The sequence below is a fragment of the Agelaius phoeniceus genome, chromosome 10 (genome assembly GCF_051311805.1).
Source record: "Agelaius phoeniceus isolate bAgePho1 chromosome 10, bAgePho1.hap1, whole genome shotgun sequence".
Lineage (NCBI taxonomy): Eukaryota > Metazoa > Chordata > Aves > Passeriformes > Icteridae > Agelaius > Agelaius phoeniceus.
This window is the reverse complement of record NC_135274.1, coordinates 19,258,510-19,277,461: the sequence shown is the minus strand read 5'-3', so window position 1 is coordinate 19,277,461 and position 18,952 is coordinate 19,258,510. Positions and strand designations below refer to the sequence as shown.

Genomic DNA, 18,952 nt, shown 5'->3' with positions numbered 1-18,952 from the left:
ATGAAGTGAAGCATAATCCTGGTATTTTATCCCTGAGGGAAGTTACAGCCTCTGTGCTGCCCTCACTGGCACTTGTCCCACAGCAAAGTTCCTCAATCAGCTGCTGGCAGCAAATTGTTTTTTCACCCCCATCTTTACCATGTCTTCTGCTTTCCTGCAGTCCATCTAAGAACCTTTGCTTCATGAAGAGCACAACATGTGAGACTCACTCAGACATTTCAGAGATAAAATCATTGCACACCTAAGGATTAAATACAGCCTTTATTACGGAAACACCAATAATAGAAAAATAAAGAGCATATCTTACTTCTCATAGCAAGTTATTTTTAGCAGCCATACATTATAGCAAGCTAACAGTGATCAGCCAAGCCATGTTCAGATACTCAAGATGCCAATCTAATCTCTCTTCCTCTTTCAACTGAATTAACAGCTGTTTCTTAATTTGTGCTTGTCCATCAGAGAACAGAAAGAACTGAAGGAAATTAAACCCTGCTTTTTAAACTCCTCAGTGACTTATCTATGTGTGACATCATTGTGTTTCTGAGATTCTCTGCACACCCAAGACCCTCATTTTGTCTTGGGTGCGCAGAGACCACAGGGGATGGTCTGGCATGGGAGCTGCAGCAGAGCATGGGAGCCATCAGGATGTGGGGATGTGCTCACCTCAGTCCTGGGATGGCCCCATGGCCTCCTGAGCAGCACACACTTGCACAGAAGTTAAGCTTTGCTTCCCTGGTGGATGTATCATCAATGCACCACATCATCAGTGCACCCCATCACCCTGATCAGCACCTTCTGGTTCAGGGCTGGGTTGGTCTGAGCCTGTAGCTGAGGAAGAAGTGGGCTGGGGCTGCTGAGTCACTCTGGCACCCAGCTGCAGCTTTGTCTCCTCCCACAGCCAAAACTACCCTGCTGCCCCACAGCAGGGCCATTATGGCCCACCTAGTGTGTAAGCAGTTTACCAAATGTCCTCCTCTTGTATGGTGTTCTTTTAGGGACTTTTTGCTCAAGATACTTCCCCAGACAAGATGTTTAAAAGAGCAAGTCTGGCAAACCAAGAGGAATTACCCCTATAGAGTCTTCCCAGTAGGAGGGACACCTCAAAGCCACTCCATTAGGTAAAAAAGTGCCAGCTAAATATATTCCTATATTCTGGCAGAAAACAAACATGGGCATCAGCTTTTAGAGCTGCACATAGCAGCTCAGGGAGCAGCTGGGCTGTCTGATTCTAATTCAGCATTAAATCTGGAGAGGCAACACTCCCTGCTATGCTGACACATCCCTGCTGCACGCTGGTTGGGTTTTGGGATCAGGGATGGACGTGATGGGATGCAGGCTGGGCCACAGCTGAGAGAAAGGCAGCACTTCAAGGCTGGGATCTCCTGATGCAGTAAGGATTTCTCCAATGGATAGTTACTGCTGTAAAGCACTAACTCCATTGGATTAATTTTGCTGCATGTTGGCAGCATTTCCTGGGAGCATCCAATCGTTTCATTGGTTTGCACCACGTGCACTTCACCGGTGCCCCTTAGAGCAAGCCCAGAGTATCATTCATGTACAAATGGCAGAATGCAGCTTCAAAACATAGCAAGAAAAAGCATAAGAACAAATAAGATAAATCTGAATCCAAACATTGTTCAATACCAACATATTGATTCACTGAAGAAAGAAAAAAAAAAACTATGGGGGAAAATATTATTTGTGCATCACTAGTAAAAATGGCAGGTGTCACAATATTAACCACAGAATTAGCAGTCATTAGTAACTCTTTTCTGTCCTCATGCTGATATCAGACTTTTATTAAAGACTGACTATTAACATAAAGCAAATTTTCGGAACAGAACAAGCGAATGCTATATCCATGTCAGTAGAAGTAACATAGATCACACAGTCCAGCAATCCAAAGAACAGGTGAAATGGGACTCAGCTTTGACAAGGGAAAGATATCTGATCCCTGTGCAGAACAGCTGAGGGCCAGACCATGTGCTGAGCTTTCTAGGCAGCTTTTGTTAAAATGGCCACGTGTAGCAGACGGGGACAGTGACATCCCCACTGCAGGCACAGGCTCATTTTCAAATGGAAGCTCTTCATCCATTTACCTTTCCTCACAGACATCTCATTTTTTTAAAAAAGGTGAATGCTTTGAGTATAAAAATCTGCTTTCTAAGCAACAGATTCATAGTATTAAGTAACCCTGAGAATTAGAGGGATCTTATTAGGCCCAAGGTCTGAGTCCAGTTGCTGCTTGTCTGCTAAGGGGAGAAGGAGGAAGGAAAAATGAGCTCAATAAAGCTCATTAAGCATTATGAACAATGCTGGAGCCCTTTTGCAAAAGAATAATTGAAATACTTACATTTTAATCATTTTAATTTGAGTATTCAACTGAATACAGTCCAAATCATGGTGTCTGTATTCAAGTCTTGAAAGTTTGGTGTCCTATTTCTTGTGCTGTTTTACCTTATAAATGTATTCAGCTCTTCCTGTGCTCACAGCTGGTTCTGATGTTTCTCCAAGCGTAAAAGAGCTTCAAAATTGTCTTTATCTTTCTTATTTATTGGTTTATTCAGACTCAAAGGGAACATTTCTAGAGAATGGTAATTACTTCCAGCTACATATTATACTGATTATAGAGCATTATGGCCATGTTTCCTGCTTCACACAGACCAACATCTCTAATTAATTCATAGAATGGAAGAATTTCTTTTCTTTCTTCATTTGAATAAGTAAACTGCAATGGTGAAATACTAGTAAAATATCAAAACTATTTTTAAAATACTTAAGGGAATATCTGATATGACATAACCATCAATTTTATCCAGTGAAAATCCAGTGAGGTTTCATCACCATTAAAAACTGCAGAGAATTTGGGCCATTATTCATAGAAATTAAATTAACTCCCAGCATTTCTTTTTTGTTTAGATACAGATTAAACTGTCAAGGCATTTTTGCCTATGACTTCATCTTTCTTTTGTTTAATGAGTGCCATTCCACAGTCCTTTTCCAGGCCAAACTTTTATTAGTAAAATTTAAGCCATTAGCCTAACTCCTTGGAGGAAGTGTGCTCTTATTGAATATTATTTTCTCTTTTGCAAATGCTTTTATACATAATTTCTTATCATCTTGATGTCATTTGCTCCAGTGAGCAGATTGTGTGGCATGTGCATACGTGTATGTGTGTGTATGTGCACATTTCTGCCCATGTAAATCTTTTGTGACAAGGAACTTTTCCTTCTTACAACAAAGAACATGAGCTGGACTTAAATCTCAAAAGCAATTACTATTCTCATGCCTTCATCATTGGTTCAGCAGGAAATAGACTACAGAGTGTATCAGTGTGCTTTAAAGCAACTCCAGATTATTTCCATATGAAAATCCAGCTGCTCATCTGTGAGCACACTGGAGAATACTCACTTTTGGGCAGATTTGTCCAAGGCCTGTGCAAGCTTTTATTTCCCACTGAAACCCTGACCATACAGCATCAGTGGATTTCCATTTCTCATGGACCTCATGCAGGTGCTCCAGTGGTGGCCACTTAATCCCAGGCATTTCCAGTGAGTGGGATCTTCCTGGATTAAGGGACCACCCTGTTGCCCCAGCAGAGGACATTTCCTGGGCTCAGTGTGGTCACTGTGACAGGCCCATGTCTGAACAGCACATGGGGGATTCCTGAGCTCTCACAAGACCAGGAACATATTCAGCTCCAGGGTAAGAGTCACAATTACCACTCTGTCTTTGCAAAGGGCTTAGTGGGAGAACCCCAGGAGTTTAGGAAGTGTAACTGTGTGTAGGACTGGAGAACTTGCTTGTGAGTGGAGTCACACTGACAATTCCCCTGAGATTTTGGCACTCACTGTGTTCTGAAAAAAGCTTTCAGTGAGCTCTCGCTCAGCAGGGTTGTCTGTAGCTGGTTTATTCTAAACCTTCTGGTTTATTCACCTGAAGGTCAGATTTACATCTTTTGATAAATCTAACCATCATTAACAAACCTGATGGATTTTCTGGGGGATAGTGATACTGCTTGCTTTAAGCTATTTTTAGGAATCTGGCTTAGGTGATCTGAATGACCTCCTTTGTTAACAACAGAGAGAATTTAGGCTCCTCATTTTGGACTACATCTAAATTAGATGCTAAGAATAGCCTAAAGCAGAAGGTGTGAGTTCTCTCCTTCCCACCTTAAAAGAACTCCTTCCAGAAACATTCATTAGCTGTAAACACATGGTGTCATCTCACTTAAAAATGTGGCTTCAGGGCAGGGAGATTTTCAGGCAGAAGCAAAACTCCTGTGACTTCTCTGCTTGCTGCACACACTTGGAAGCACAAGGGCACCTCAGATGCGTTCATATCCTCTCTGTGGCTTCCTCCTGGAGATCAGGAAGGTGGCAAACACAATGACAAACAATCCCAGGATACTCAGGCACACTGCAATGGGAGCTACTTTGCCGTTTCTATCAAGAAAACATTCTTCTTCTGAAAGGAAAAGGAAATCAGAGAATGTTACAGCAGAACACCATACTCCTAAACTGTACATCTGTATTCCAGTAAAGTTGGCAAATATAAGCCAGAAGTTCTCAAAACCTTGCTTTGTTTTTTCTTTCTTTTTCCTATATACTTACTATATAGTATATATACTATACTTACTACACTATATTTACTACACTTTTTATCTGTGGTGAGACTTATCTCAAGAAAACCATCCTTGCCCCTTCTGCAGTAGCTCTGTGCTTCCCTGGAGAGTGGCTCTTCTCCCTCACATCTGCAGGAATTGTTTCACCACTCAGCACACACACAGCAGGGGCTTTGTTCCCAAAAGCAGATGGGAGCATCACAATACAAAGTGCCAGCCTGAAAATAAAGAGCAAGACATCCTGCATGGTCAAAAACTGCTCCTGTGTGACATCTGATTGCTTCTTCCCAGTGAAGAGGATCAGGCCAGAGACAGAAGCCCATAGTCCAGCACATCACTAGTGCAGTAGGGATCCTTGTTAAGTCAGTGTTTTCTAATCAAAATCAAATTCTAATTATTCTCTCTGTTTAATTCAGAGTATTTGTAGATAATGGTGGCTAACTCAGAACATTCAGAGATTAGGAAGGGAGAAGCCTTGGACATAGTCCAGAGAGTTGCTTTAGCAGTACCTTTGCAATTTTGTTGTACATATGATGGTATCATACACAAATCATATTTCTGAAGGACCATACAAAGATATCACTCCAAACATACCTCTTAGCTACAGAGAGGGCAAATTCTGGCTTTCTCAGCCAGTTCCTACCCAAATGAATACTCAAATCATCCCCTGATTAAACAGAAACTTATTACTTTAAAGTGAACTTCTAGACTGAAGTAAATTGGCATCTTTCCTATGGACAGACTGCACCATGTGGGCCACTGACAGAAATGGAAAATTTACCCAGTAACAATGGCAGGATCAGCCTCAAATTCAAAATACAAGTGTAGTCCTGGGAATGAAGGCAGTGTCTGGGAATGGCCACTAATGTGTTATCCCAGAATTGGATCAGACCTACATCTCCCACTGGCTCTACAGGAATGATCTCCCTCATGCTCCAAGGAAAGACAGACCTCTGTCATGCTGCTCTGAGTGGCAGCTGCAGAGCAAACTGTTCTCTGAGCAGGGCAGTGTGGTCAGCTAAACCCCACAGCTAAACCCCACAGTGGATCCCAGCTCAGCAGCAAATCCAGTTTATAGCCAGGATATATCCAACACCCTGTTCCCTCTCACTCCCTGGGGCTGTTCTGAGGCAGGATTGACAGCACTCTGAGATCAAAACCTCAGCTCTTATTCCATGACTGTGCTGGCACAGGTTGTAGCTTGGCTTGGGCTTTTCCCCCAGGGGAATTTTGTACTGTCAGTGGGCAACGAGCCCATGGAACATGTGGAGTCCATGACATCATGTCACAGCTCCAGAGCCTCCACCTGGCTCTTCCCAAAGTCTGACCCTCTTCTGCTCTAATCCAGATGGTGATGCAATGCCACAAAGCCAGCAGCATGAGCATTCCATTAGAGGTTGCCTTTTAAAAGCTTTGTCTGGTTAATGTAACCTGCTGTTAAATGAGCTGAAAAGTACTTGCATCTAAGTGTTGCAAAAACCAAAGATGTTTGAATTGGCCATTTTGCTTTGATGAAACATTGGGAATGAAGGAATGAACTCTATGAACTCTGGAAACTGTTTCTGATACAATGAAGTACAGAAGGCTCTTTTACAGATTTCTAGACTCAAACAGATCAAGCTATTGATATAACAGTGCTGTAATCTGTACAAAATTGTAAGGAACTTGAAACCAGTGACCATTAATGTTTTCTTTTTCTTCCCCATTTAAAGATAAGCAAATCAGGAGCAACAGAAGTGAAACTATCAGTCCTGAGACACCCCAGGGGATGAGGCTGATGATGTGTTTAGTCATTCCTTCACTGGGGATTTTCTTTTTCAGAATCTGCACATGCAGCCAATACACCACCGTTTCATGACTGTTTTATAGCCACAGGGGAATTATTTCAGAGGTGGGAGCTGCTTTCTCAGCTCTCTGATTAAAAGGAAAAACTAATTTAAATTTTTACATGGCATTGACTAGCAGAGATTGGTCTGACTTGGAGAGAGAGAAGGAGGAACAGAGAGCATCTTTCTCAGCTGAGCCTCTCCTAGAGGTGAGACCATACCTAGTCCCATCAGTAATATCATTCATTGTACACATTTGAATGGGAATGCAGGGACCAGATGGGATCCCATGAATTCTTCCAGCTCATTGTTATTGCATGAAAAAATTCTCCACAGAATGAGAGTACAGATGGGCTTCTCAGTGTGGAGAAAGACTATGTCTTTAAAAAGCCCCAAATGCTGTTTCCCGTTATATCCCTGTTAGAATGGAAAAGATAACCAAAATGGTGACCTAACAGGAGAAGAATTGGTCAAACAGAGCCAAACAGTCAAAAGACAGATCTAAAGTAAAAAGAATACGGGGCAGTATTTTGTAAGCACACAGAAAGACAAGTGGCAGAAGAGAAAATGTCTTATTCCTGCATCTGAAGGGCTGGAGAGCTGGTCAGCCCCTCTGTGCACCTGAGTCCTTGTATGGAAATGCCCTGAGAGGAAGCCACAGAAATGAGAAAATGGACAACTTGAAAGAGATCACAAGGTCCCACTGAGTCCCCCTCTCTGGTCTTTGTCTTTTACTGCGATACCTGATTGCTTCTTTGTGGCACTTCTCCAAGAAAAGACAAACTGAAGAGATGAGCATCATGTTTAATTCTGAAGCTGGGAGTGGGCCAGTTGTGCTCCTCCTCAGGAGCACATTTCATCATGTCTAGACACAGCTGCTCTGAAAATATCATCCTGCATTCACAAATATCCCTTATTAGCTGACAGTTTTGCTGCTGCAGTTGAGTGAGTATCAGGAGCCTTTTAGAATAGCTAAAATCTGAAATCTGGCTATATTGAGAACAGTGACCTGGAAATGAACTTTGCACGTTGGGGTTTGGGTGCAGTGGTGGTGAACACACCTCTGCTTGTTCCAGGAGAGAATGGATGAAGAAGAAAATTGTGGCTGTAGAGCTGAACATTTTTAATGAGAAGGTGAAACAGAAGGTACTGAATGCAGGGGGGAAAGATATTTTTCCATCCTCCATAGGTATTAGCACTGTGTTGGAAATGACTCAGAAGAGGTTGAGAAAACAGCAGTGGGATGTGTTTGGGTATAATTTAGCAGATTTCATCCATCAGGCCAGCAGAGTGCTGTAGATCTGGGAAGGGTGGAAAAGTATCCTTCTACTCACCTTTTCCAAACTGGTCACCCACAATGTCAAAGGCCTGCAGCTGCATATGAACAAAGAGGATCTGGAAATTGTTCTCCAAGGGGAAGGTTTGCCTGCTGGCACACTTAAAGGAATTCCCCAGCTTTGTTGTGAACAGCTTCTCATTTAGGGCTGCATAGTAAAGCATACCTGGAGGCCAGAGAGAGACAGATGAGAATCCACACTGACTCCATTGGAACCAACACCTTCCTGAGGTAAAATGGTCCCAGAGGTGAATAAAGCACAGAACATTTTCTCCATAAACTATCACTTATTCTTCTTACATGTTTAAATGAGTGCTTTAACTATCAATGGACAACTCAGCTGAGCTTAGGTCTGAAAAACTGGCTAAAATTTCAGATGCTTCTTCAAATCACATTTTAACAAATTGAGTCAGCAAGAGGGGGTTAGAATCTCACAGGAGCAGGCAAGGTTTGAAGTAATCTCTATTCTGAAAGAGTGGGGCAGGGAAAGCTTTTGAGATCAAAAAGAAAATGTAGTAATAGTGATGTAACTGCAGCCAGGCCCCTTCTCTTCCTTTTTTATACCACAAGATTTAGGTGAATGACACATTGAAAGCTTGATAAAACACGTATTTGCAACATCCAGTGTTTTAAAGATCTGAAAGCTTATCCCACACCCAGAACAGTTTGATATGAAATTAAGACAGGTTAAAATCACTGACCTTCAGAAGATAACTGTATTCTGCTCTCAATTTTAGTGACAGAGTAACTTGGAGCTTGCTGCAAAAGAAGATGTATCTTTATTCATAATACATGCTCATATATGCAGGGGAAAGAAACACAGCTTACCTCCACAAAATGGTCATAAGGAATTTCCCAAAGGAACACTTTGTAAAGCACCACCTTTGAGACCCAAGAACCAACTCTCTTGGATTTTTTTTTCTTTTCCAAATCTCAGCTGCATCACCAGTTCAATGAAATGGGGCCATACAGATGTCATTTTACACAAACTGCTCAAGCTGGGCACTCCTCAGATACTTGTGATAACCAATAGTAGGAAGATTGCTGACATGGAAAGCACCTGGCACAACAGCACAGAACAGAATTTCCAGCCAGGTGTCCTGTTCACATGTGCCCTGAAACCCTGGTGCAGCCTGGACACTGCTCTCCCCTGGGGTGCCACAGGGCAAGAGCCAGCCCTGGGAGCTTCTCCCTGGTAGCAATGTTGCAGTAAAATGTGATGCCTCATGCAGCAGCCCTGCTACCCTGTTTAATTCCTGCTGTGGGCACACAGGGATTCATGAGTGCAGCTGGTGGATAAATTACCTGAATGTCTCCTGTGCACTTGTAGGATGGAGCTGGAAAATTGAAGAAAGAAATGCACCAGAGGAGAGGTTCTCAGCATCATTCCAACTTAAAGACATAAATATGACCATTTTTGGATGGCAGTTCTGCTTGGCCACGGTTAAAAACTTTGCTTGGGGAAAACACCTGCTCCTACTTCACATCTTGTGGGTTGGTTGCACAACTTCCCTTTTTCAAGCCCTTTCATGGAGGCCACTGGAGTGGTGAGCAATGAACCAGCCCCTCTCCTCTGCCACCCCAGCCCCGGGGCCTGAGCCAGCTCCTCTCCCACAGGACAGCCACAAGTGCCACTGCTGGGGCACTCCTGCTTCAAAGCACTGAGAGAGGCTGTGGGGACTAAACACAAAGAGCCAGCAGCAAACTGTTTTCTTATTAACTTGAATTTCAAAGCAGTCCAAGCTGAGCCCTGCTATGCTCTTGAGGCTTATCTTTAAGTGGAGGGTGCATTGTCTAATGCTGTGCCAAAAACCACCTTTTTCAGGGCAAGGCAGGTCAAGGACCTCCTAAAGGTTCACATCACTCTCCTTAGCACTGCTGCAACCTGGGGGCTTTCGTGGGTACTTGAATCCCCAGCCTTTCCCTAAGGATTCTTGTAACACCAAAAATGCTCCTCTTGTTGCAGGAAGCACACATTTAAAGCAAACACTCAGAGTCTGAACTGATCCCTTGTTTTGAAAGAGCTCCTTCATTTTTTACCTTACTTTTCCTCTGTAGCTCTTAGAAAACTTTTAGCCGTAAGCTAAAATAAAGATGACTACTAATCGAAATATTTTCTCCGTTCAAGAATTAATGACACATGTGGGGTATAATTTCCTGTTCCCTCTTGGGCTTTTTATGAAAATGACTGATTAACCATTTGTACTTTTCTTAATTGTCTCTAATTTGAGACTTGCAGCTTGGAACCAGGCTGCAAGACTGACATTTAGCTTGATTAATTGAAGGACACAGATCAGCAGTGATGGCCAGATGAAGCTCTCAGCTGCTGTGGAGCTCCAGGATGTGGCCTTGATGTTCATTACACTTGCCCGAGTTTGATGGGATCCAGCCATGTTCCTGCCCATTCCTCCCTGCCCATTAATGACTTCATGCACAGTGTTAGTTCTGTTTTACCTCTGCTGGCATCATCACCCAGCCCTTACAGCTTTCAGGTAAATAGTGCTGCCTTCCAAAATGTGCAAATCCCTGATTTAGCAAGAGGATGGCTGCTCTCAGGGATCATCTCCTGTGCTTGTAAAAGCTGCAGCACTCTTGGTAGCTTGTGTGAAAGCCACACCTGCATGTGATGTGGCCCCAGTGGGGAATTTGGAATTAATAGATACAATGTCAAAAACAAAGCTCCGTTTCCCACTGTGTAAGCAGGATCTCTCATCTTGTCCAAGTTTCTCTGTGTGTTTATAGGGTCTCCCTGGTGTGGTGCATTTTAAGGCCACTTATCTACAATTTTGTTGTTGGCAGTTCACTTGTTTGGAATTCTCCACTCAGAAATTAGATGAAATTAGACTCCTTCAGCTGTGGATGTGTCATAGCTCCTGGGCACTTAAAACTGCACAGGCTGTCCTTTGAATTTGACAACCCCAGCTGGCTTTTAGGGGACACAAATGGCTGAGAGCAACTTGACAGTGAGAGTCAGCTCCCAGCACACCTTGTTCCTGCACAGGGACTCCAGTCCCAAACCCCTTCCCTCTGCACCACTCCAATGCAAACAGCAGATCTGACCTCCCCTACCATGAGACTTTTACCTATGTAAAAAAAGACTCAAATTTTGCTTGGATATTCCTAGACTTTGTGTTGCTTGATGAGCAGCTTTAACATTACTCTCTGGCACTTTCTGTCAGAGAATGGCAGAGTACTGTGCTTACCCTTCCCTTCCAAATGGAAAGTTCAAACAGAGCTGATCTAACACTGAAGTCAGTTGTACTGTGAGCACGACATTGCACAGGCAGCCTGCAGAGGTATTTTCCAATCTGAATTAATTAAAGCATGGTTCTCTGGTTCTGGCCCTTTGGGTAGAACAGGAGTAACCATGCCTTATATACAGATGGAAAACAAGCACAGAGATGGATAAAATGCCTTTTCCCACAGCTCAAGCTGGATCAAAGGCAGCTTTGCTTTGTTCTTGCTTTCCAGTCCTAAACACTCCTTCCCTCTAAATGCAACAATTACCTTTACAAAGGTGATGTTTACAAATCCTCCACTAAAAGTTAAGTTCAGCTCAGACTGCACCATCCCACAGCTTCCAGATATCTTTGTCATATTGGGGTTGACAGTCACATATTCCATCTGCTCCTGTGGAGAAAAGAGACATTGCAGGGCTGCTGATGAATGAAAGCAAACATGCAGAGATTTAATAACTTTAAAACATGCAGAGATTTGCCCTTTTTATGCCCCCAGACAGGCTCTGTGTGGCTGAATGAACAGGCTAGTGGTGGTGGCAGCCAAACTGCTGCCTGCCAGGGTTGTTCCCCACTTATGAACCAGCACTGGTGGTTGTCTGACACATCACTGAACTGTTCCAGTGCATGAAGCTGGCAGAAAATACTTGGTTTCTGTTCATTCAGTGAACTGATGATTCAGGCAGAGTCAGGTGAGTATGAGTGGTAATTTACAGAGAGGGAGTACCTTATATTATTATCAACATCTCACTATGGTGAGGTTGGGAATCCTGCTCCCTTCCTGGCTTCTGCCAAGAAAAGGGATGAAAATTACCTTTACCAACATTAGTCACTCTTCCTATGTTAGCAATATTCAGACATCAAACATGAGTATTTGTATGTGTAACAGGGATGGCATAAGAACTCCAGAGCCTGAGGATGTAGCTCTATATGGTGTATTAATTGAGGCAAAAAAACCTTAAGCCTGAGGGACACAATTGCCATTTCAGGTTGTATGGCATCTGTTGCTGAATCATTCTCAGTGGATCACTTCTAGGAGAGAGGAGCAGCTCTTCAGGACCTGGCAGTTCCCAATGTCCTAAAATGTCCATACATCAGCATCTGGACAGCCCACCTCTAAATCCAAGTCTGTGAACTGGCAATTTCTTGCTTTCATTGCAAATCACAATGTCAAGCTCTTACCTGAAGTCAGTTCAGATTTTAACTAACCTTCCATTGTGGGAAGCACAAATAACCTTGCAGGCTGCTCCCCTGCCCCAGCATTGCTGCCACACAAATATCACTGAGAGCACCTTTACATCCCCTTGGCATCATCATCACACAGGCCAGAGAGGGTACAGCAGTGGGGATGCTGTGGCATGAGGGGCCTTAGACTGGCAGCAAACCCCTTATTTTGATCATAGAAGCTAATTCTGAAAATGGCTTGGAAAGAGGAAGAAAAAGCTCCTGCTAATTAATGAAGTCACTAAAAGCTCAGCACCACCTCACCTGCTGTGTATTTCGGCCCATCAGCTGCAGGCCCATGACGGCTTTGACGCAGGTCCCGTTCCCATCAGAAATGGTGTAGGTGCCTGTGGGGATGGCAGAGGGCTCTGGGGTGGGAGAGGGTCTCACTGTGCTGGCAGGGGACGTGTGGGCTGTCTGTGTCCCTGCATGGGTGCCTGTTGTGTTGGTCACGGCCGTGGCTGTTGGATCACCCGTGGCTGTTGTTTGTCTCCGTGACCGTGTGCTGGGCCCGGCCCTCGGCGTGCTGGTGGCCGTGCTGGCAGCTGTCCCCTGGGTGCTCGCTGTCTCCTGCTTCAGGGAGGTGTTGGTGGCCACTGCTGCAGTTCCTGTGCTCACAAGTGGTCCCGTGCCATGCCTGGTGGAGGACACAGGGGCAGAGGTTGTGTTCTTGGCTGCAGCTGTAAGTGAGGGCATGGCCGGGGCCGCAGTCTGGCCGGCCGTGCTGGGGCTGTCTGCAGGGGCTGGGGATGGTGCTGCTGCTCCTGCCGTGGGCTGGCCTGCAGCTGATGCTGCCTGCAGCTGCTCCCTTGTCTGCTCAATCGTTCTGTGGCTCGTGGGTGTTGTTTGAAGAGGGTCTGTGCTGGCAAGATGAACTGTGGTGCTTTGATGGGGCGAGGAATGATAAAAGGAAAGCGACTGAGCAGAAGTAGCCATTTGGTGGAAGGATGTGGTTTCTGGAGACAGTTCAACCCCCAGGGCCACTTCAGCAAAGCAGGAGGAAAATGCTGCAAAGAAACTAAAGTCAGTAGTCTAGAAACCTTTAGACTTCACTTTTATGTTGATAACCACAACATACCTGCACTGGCTTTGTTGTCAAATGTGTGATACAATTTCACTTTCATTTGGCTCCAGTCATGATAGGAGAGTGAAGGCAGACACCTTGTAGGACTATCCACAGCTAGACACCAATCCCCCAAGCTTCACACCTCTGAGTATTCCCATTCCAGGGGAGCAAACTGGCTCCCAGCTCTCCACACACGGAGGAAGCAGACCTTGCACAATCCCCAGGCAGCACAAGAATTCCCTGCAGGAGGTAGTTCAGCAGGATTTGCTGGAAGCAAATTATTGAGGTCTAAGGAAGATGAAGTGGGTGTAGAGGCCAGAGGGGTTGGTTTCTTACCAACAAAGTGTAGGGAGTGGGGATGTGTCTGTGTGTGTGAAGGAAGTGAGGCAGTGTCATGGTCTTACAGTGATTCACAAGTCTGGGAAACCAGTCTGGGAACAGGGAAATTCCAGGTATTTATTTTGTTGTAGCAATGTCAGCTTGAACCCTGGAGTTCTTCCTCCTGGAAGAACCCAAAGAAAAACCACCCCTCTAAGTGATGAGCTTTCAGAAATGAAAAAAAAATTAGGGCGCAGCATCCAGGAGCATTTTGGACCACATTAGGAAATAGTTAGAATACCAAAATTATGCTTCCACCTAATAACATTTACAGAAATGTGTCTCTTGCAGAAGTGAAAAAAAATTAACTGGCTCCTAAATGTAAATATAGAAGTGAATAAAAAATGGGAAAGTACACTGTAGAATATTTGAATGTCACAACTCTTCTGCTTGAGTCTTTGTGAGTGTGCAACAAGACTCTGGAAAGACAAGGCTGAGTTAAAGAAATAAATCACTGATGTTTGTGAATTCTTTGATGTACATGAAGGTACAGGTAGTTAAATGCTTTACTGCCTAAATTAGTGGGAGGACAGAGATAAATTCTCCCATTTGGAGACAGAAGGGACCCAAAAGTCCAAGATAGCTCATATTCCCAGCAGTACAGCTCCACAGAGAATGCCTCAACATGTCTGAGTTCACTGTACACTGGTTCTTTCAAAGAAATTTCTCATGAATTGGTGTCAAAGTTGATGGCAGGCAGGCTGCTGAGATTAGAGTATCAGGATACATTAATGCCAGAGGCACATTTGGAGTGAAAATGGCTGAAATCTCACAAGTTCTTCCATTTATTCACTTATTTACTGTCACTCATCATGAACAGAGATCTTCAATAATAACTGAATTCACAAAGTCTAACCATTTTCAGATACACATAATCTAAGTAAGAATAATAAAACTTACTGGGTTTTGAATCAAATTAAAGATAAAAATCAAAGAAAAAAGAGCAGAGGCACAGATCTTAACCCTTACCACAATTTTCCCTTAAAAATGGCAATGCTGGAGAAGAGCAGAAATGCAGGTGTAAATACTCCATACTCCTAAAATTGCCTGGGTTTCACTCTGAGCTGTACAGAACACACCTGACTGCCACTTTAGGTGTTACCATCAAAATGCAACTTGAGACAGTTGAAAAACCTCAAAAATATTCTGATTTTTCTCAAAATGAACCTAAAAATGCATAATTCATATGATATTTTAGTTCATTTTCTTTCTTTCCCCTATGCTTTGCCACAGCTGATGCAGAGCTGTATATCAGATGACTGATCTCCTTCTGTGGGGCCAGGGGAAAGCCAGAGCAGTTGCCATGCACCACTTATGGGTAGCTGCATCCAAGTGTATCAGCATGATAAAAACAAGAAAGAAGAAGTTGCAATTTTCACTCTTTCTTCCCCTCTAAGACTGTGAAACAATCCATATTTAAATTTACACGAGTCCTAAATTGTCTGTAGGTCTTAGTTTTCAGCTCACAGATTGGTTTTGATTACTGACCAGGTTACACAGATGTAGAAAGAAATATTGAAGTGACATTAGAATATCACCCATAGCTTTTAAAAAAAACTCCTCAAAAGGTCATTTCAACCCAATTACTTTTCATTATTCAGCAAGACAGGGTGACCTGAGGGGTGCAGCCAGCAATGTCTTTGGAATGGCCCATGGTTCTTGCTCACTGGGTGACTACCAGACTGTTCCTCCAAGAATTTAGGGGTTTCTGCCAGTGCATGATGGCCACACTGCTAAATCCTTTGGCTTGGTCTTCCCAAAAGGCATTTGGCCACAGCAGCCCCCAGGGATGGGCAGGGATCCCTCTCCAGCTGCCCCCATTGGCACTGGCTGTGTTTGGGGGGCTGCTGGAGGTGGTTTGGTGGCCCTGCTGGGTGAAGGGGCAGATGGGCCCATGGAGTCCCTGGCTTACCCTCCAGCTGAGGCTGGGAAGGATTCCATGGCTCCTTGGCATGGCCAGGTTCCTCTCTGGGAGCCTGGCACAGCTCAGAAAGCAGCTGAGAGCACAACTCCCCCAGCACAGCCTTTTGTGGCTCTGCCAGCAGAACAGAACAGGCCACAGAAACACGAGGAGTGGCAGCTCTGCACCCCCAGTAGTTTCCTTTTTTTCCCCCTCCTATAATGCCAACTCAAAACTTCATCCAAGCAACATTTTGTTTGAGGGATGCAAGTGCCCTGGGGTGAATCTTCCCAGAGCAAGCAGCTGCAGTCCCCTTGTCTCACTTCAGCACCAAAATTGTGTGTAACAGATGCTGAGGGCTGTGTGGGAGCCCTGACAGCCTCCTTGCAATGCTCCAGAAAAAACTCCCAGAAATGGACCAGCACAGTTCTCAGAAATTCACTGTTCCCAGTCTGGGCCTGGAGATCCCTTTTTCATGCTTTGGGGACAAGTTTTGGTCACAAGAACATCCCTGCTGTGCTCCCAGGTGTTATGGTGGGAAGCTGAGTGCTCAGTGCCATGGCCTGGCTGTGCTATTTCTCAGTCTGTGCTGGGGTGTGTGATAGAAACTCATCCCCTTTTCATCTAACCACACTCATCTGTTCAGCTGTCCCACAGTGTTGTTCTCCACTAGTTATGTTTCATTCCCTGTCTGCATAGAAGGACTTGACTTTGTGACATTAATAAAACATCACAACAAATTATTAAAGGAAAGATCAAAATCGGGTAAAGAACAGAGGAAACAAGTTCTTTCTGGTCAAAAGTGATTGCTGACCACTGAATTATTAGTGTTGCTACTCAGTCTGATCTTGCTCTCCCTTTCATCTGTATGTTTTGGGGCTGTTTCAGCAGACTTTGGCTATGAAGCAGGCATGGGAAAGCAGAGAGATACAGCAGGAGCTGCTCGTGGTCAAGTCCCTGGGCACTTTCCCTGCTCATGGACTGGAGGGGGACAGGGCTGTTCTTTCTGTCATCCCCGTGTGCTGATGGCAAAGCACACCCAACAGCAAGCTCAAACCCTTGGCCCTTCCACAGATTAAATCACATTTTGTCCTCTTCACCAGGCTAATTTGGTGCTCCTGCAGGTGTTGAGCAGTGACTGGGAGACTTCATGTGTATGGCTCCCCAGATTTTCACAGAGCAGCATTAAGGATCAGATGGTGACTCTGATGGGGTTTGTCATTGAGAGAAGCCCCAGCCTGTCTTCTCCAAGCTCCTGCCTCACTCCTGCTTTCCTGATCCTGCTCTGCATCTTGCAATGCAGATAAATTAATGACTCGAGCAATGCTTCCTTAGCTTTTTCTTTCCTGTTTATCTCACTCAAGATTTTCAGTTAGATCAGCAGGTCTGGAAATTATTTTTAATTATGAAAAGCAAAGCCAAAAAAAGTCTGCTTCTAACAAGGCTTGGAACTGACTCCTTCACACAGAGTTTATGCCACCACAAGAGTTCAAGGGAAAATACAGAGGAAAACATCAAAAACTAAGTGTATCTTAAAAACGAAACAGGTGGATACACTGTGTGTGTCAAACTGAGGGTATAGCAGAGGCAATGAACAGCAGGTATGGTTATTTCTTAGCAGTGGGACTTGACTGAAAGCACCCTCAGTGTTAGCAACAAAACTGTCCAAAGTTTTGAGTCTGTTGGGTGCTGTCCTGACTGCAAGGAAACCAGACTGACATAATGTCCCGTTTTCCAGGTAGAAATGATGCTGTTACTCACCACAGGCGAGGGTCAGCGAGATGAGCTGCCATGCGCTCCTCCCCATGGCCAGCACGGCTGTGAGAGGCGCTGCTTCTCCCGGAGCCGGTGCAGAGCAAACCCAGCTCTGCTGCGGACTGAAAAGTTTCACTGGCTGCAGGGAGTGCTCAGTCACATGGCTGGGAAGGAGGTGGAGAGAGAGGGGGACACCGATGCCTCTCGCCTGTAAACTCGCGCAGAAGGAAATAAATGATGGTTAGGAAAGAAAGTGAAAAGAGAAATGACTGCTGGGCTGACTGGGAGGAGAGCTGGGGCTCTGCGAGGCCAGGGAAAGCTTCGTGCATCTCCCTCCCTGTGTGAGAACCTGGTGCAGAGTGCCCCAGCAGAGGGTTACAGCTGTAAAAGCTGTAAATCAGTGTCTCCCCTGTGTTCTTTAGAAAAATACTTTATTTAAGGGCAAACTCCATCTTTTATGTTAAGGCACAGAAGGGAGAGGGGTGTGACCATCTGCACAAAGCACCTGCTGAAAGTAATACAGGGCTGAGCAAAGCCGCCCACGGGCTCTTGTCCCATGGGCACCACCATCCTGTGCTGCCTGGCCCCGTGCTGCTCCAGCCAAGGTGGGTGTGCAAGCGTGTGCACGGGTGTGAGTGAGTGTGAGCGAGTGTGCATGAGTGTGCACGAGTGTGAGCGGGTGTGCAAGAGTGTGAGCGGGTGTGCATGGATGTGCGTGAGTGTGAGCGGGTGTGCACGAGTGTGAGCGGGTGTGCAAGAGTGTGAGTGAGTGTGCATGAGTGTGTGAGCAGGTGTGCATGGGTGTGCAAGAGTGTGAGCGGGTGTGCATGAGTGTGAGCAGGTGTGAGTGAGTGTGAGCGAGTGTGCAAGAGTGTGAGCGGGTGTGAGTGAGTGTGAGCAGGTGTGCGTGAGTGTGAGCGAGTGTGAGCAGGTGTGCATGAGTGTGAGTGAGTGTGACCAGGTGTGCATGAGTGTCACACCGAGGGCTCCTGCCCAGCTCCGCGGGCCGGCGCAGGAGCCGTGCAGGCAGTGCAGGCTGCAGGGCCGGGATGTGCAGCAGGGGAGCCTCACTCCCTCCTGCCCTGGCATCCCCTGCCCTGGGCATCTGCCAGGGCCCTGCTTGGGCAGGGAACAAAGCAGCCCCCACGCTGGCATCTGGCTGCTCCTCATTCTTCTTTTCCTCATGCCAATATCAGCTGCAGGAACCAAAGACTTGAAGAGTCAGGTGAGGTGAAGTTTGCCCCCAGAAATCTGGATGCTGCATGAAATCAGCAGCAGGTCCAGTTTATCTTGCTCTATTTGCACTGTTTCCACATTCTTATTTTCACCTGCTTGCCTTTCTACATGATCCACAGTTTGTATTTGGATCAATTAGCACTCCCTAATGAACACTGGTAGGCAAAGGCATGCAGATATCTCAGGAGTAACTATTATAAAGTCATCTATGACCCTCTGTCTGTGTGAACCTTTGCACAGGTTCCCAGTGATTCAGAACACAACTAAGGGAGATGAGTAATGGAAAAAACCCTACTCTGCCTTTTGATACATGTGTTGGACAAATTACTCTTATATTGGACAAATATGTCAATTTTTTCAGCTCTGATAAT

The 18,952-nt window shown here is 45.1% G+C and overlaps 1 protein-coding gene across 1 annotated transcript; it reads right to left on the bottom strand.

Moving 5' to 3' along the window:
* Positions 1 to 242: 242 nt before the first annotated feature.
* LAMP3 (lysosomal associated membrane protein 3) lies at positions 243 to 18,161 on the bottom strand. The gene is made up of 6 exons (XM_054639614.2): positions 17,352 to 18,161; positions 12,511 to 13,253; positions 11,294 to 11,416; positions 8,488 to 8,545; positions 7,785 to 7,952; positions 243 to 4,467 (listed from the first exon to the last, which is right to left on the bottom strand). Exons 1-6 carry the CDS (start codon positions 17,395 to 17,397, stop codon positions 4,328 to 4,330), a joined length of 1,278 nt encoding a protein of 425 aa, XP_054495589.2. The 5' UTR covers positions 17,398 to 18,161; the 3' UTR covers positions 243 to 4,327.
* Positions 18,162 to 18,952: the final 791 nt, after the last annotated feature.

What these genes read in the sequence shown, in the direction of transcription:
- LAMP3 (XM_054639614.2), bottom strand. Translation starts at nt 17,397, where the DNA reads ATGGGGAGGAGCGCATGGCAGCTCATCTCGCTGACCCTCGCCTGTG. An exon ending in AATACAGTTATCTTCTGAAG is followed by an intron (nt 7,953 to 8,487) that starts GTCAGTGATTTT and finishes TCTGGCCTCCAG; the next exon opens with GTATGCTTTACTATGCAGCC. An exon ending in GGGTGACCAGTTTGGAAAAG is followed by an intron (nt 4,468 to 7,784) that starts GTGAGTAGAAGG and finishes TTTTCCTTTCAG; the next exon opens with AAGAAGAATGTTTTCTTGAT.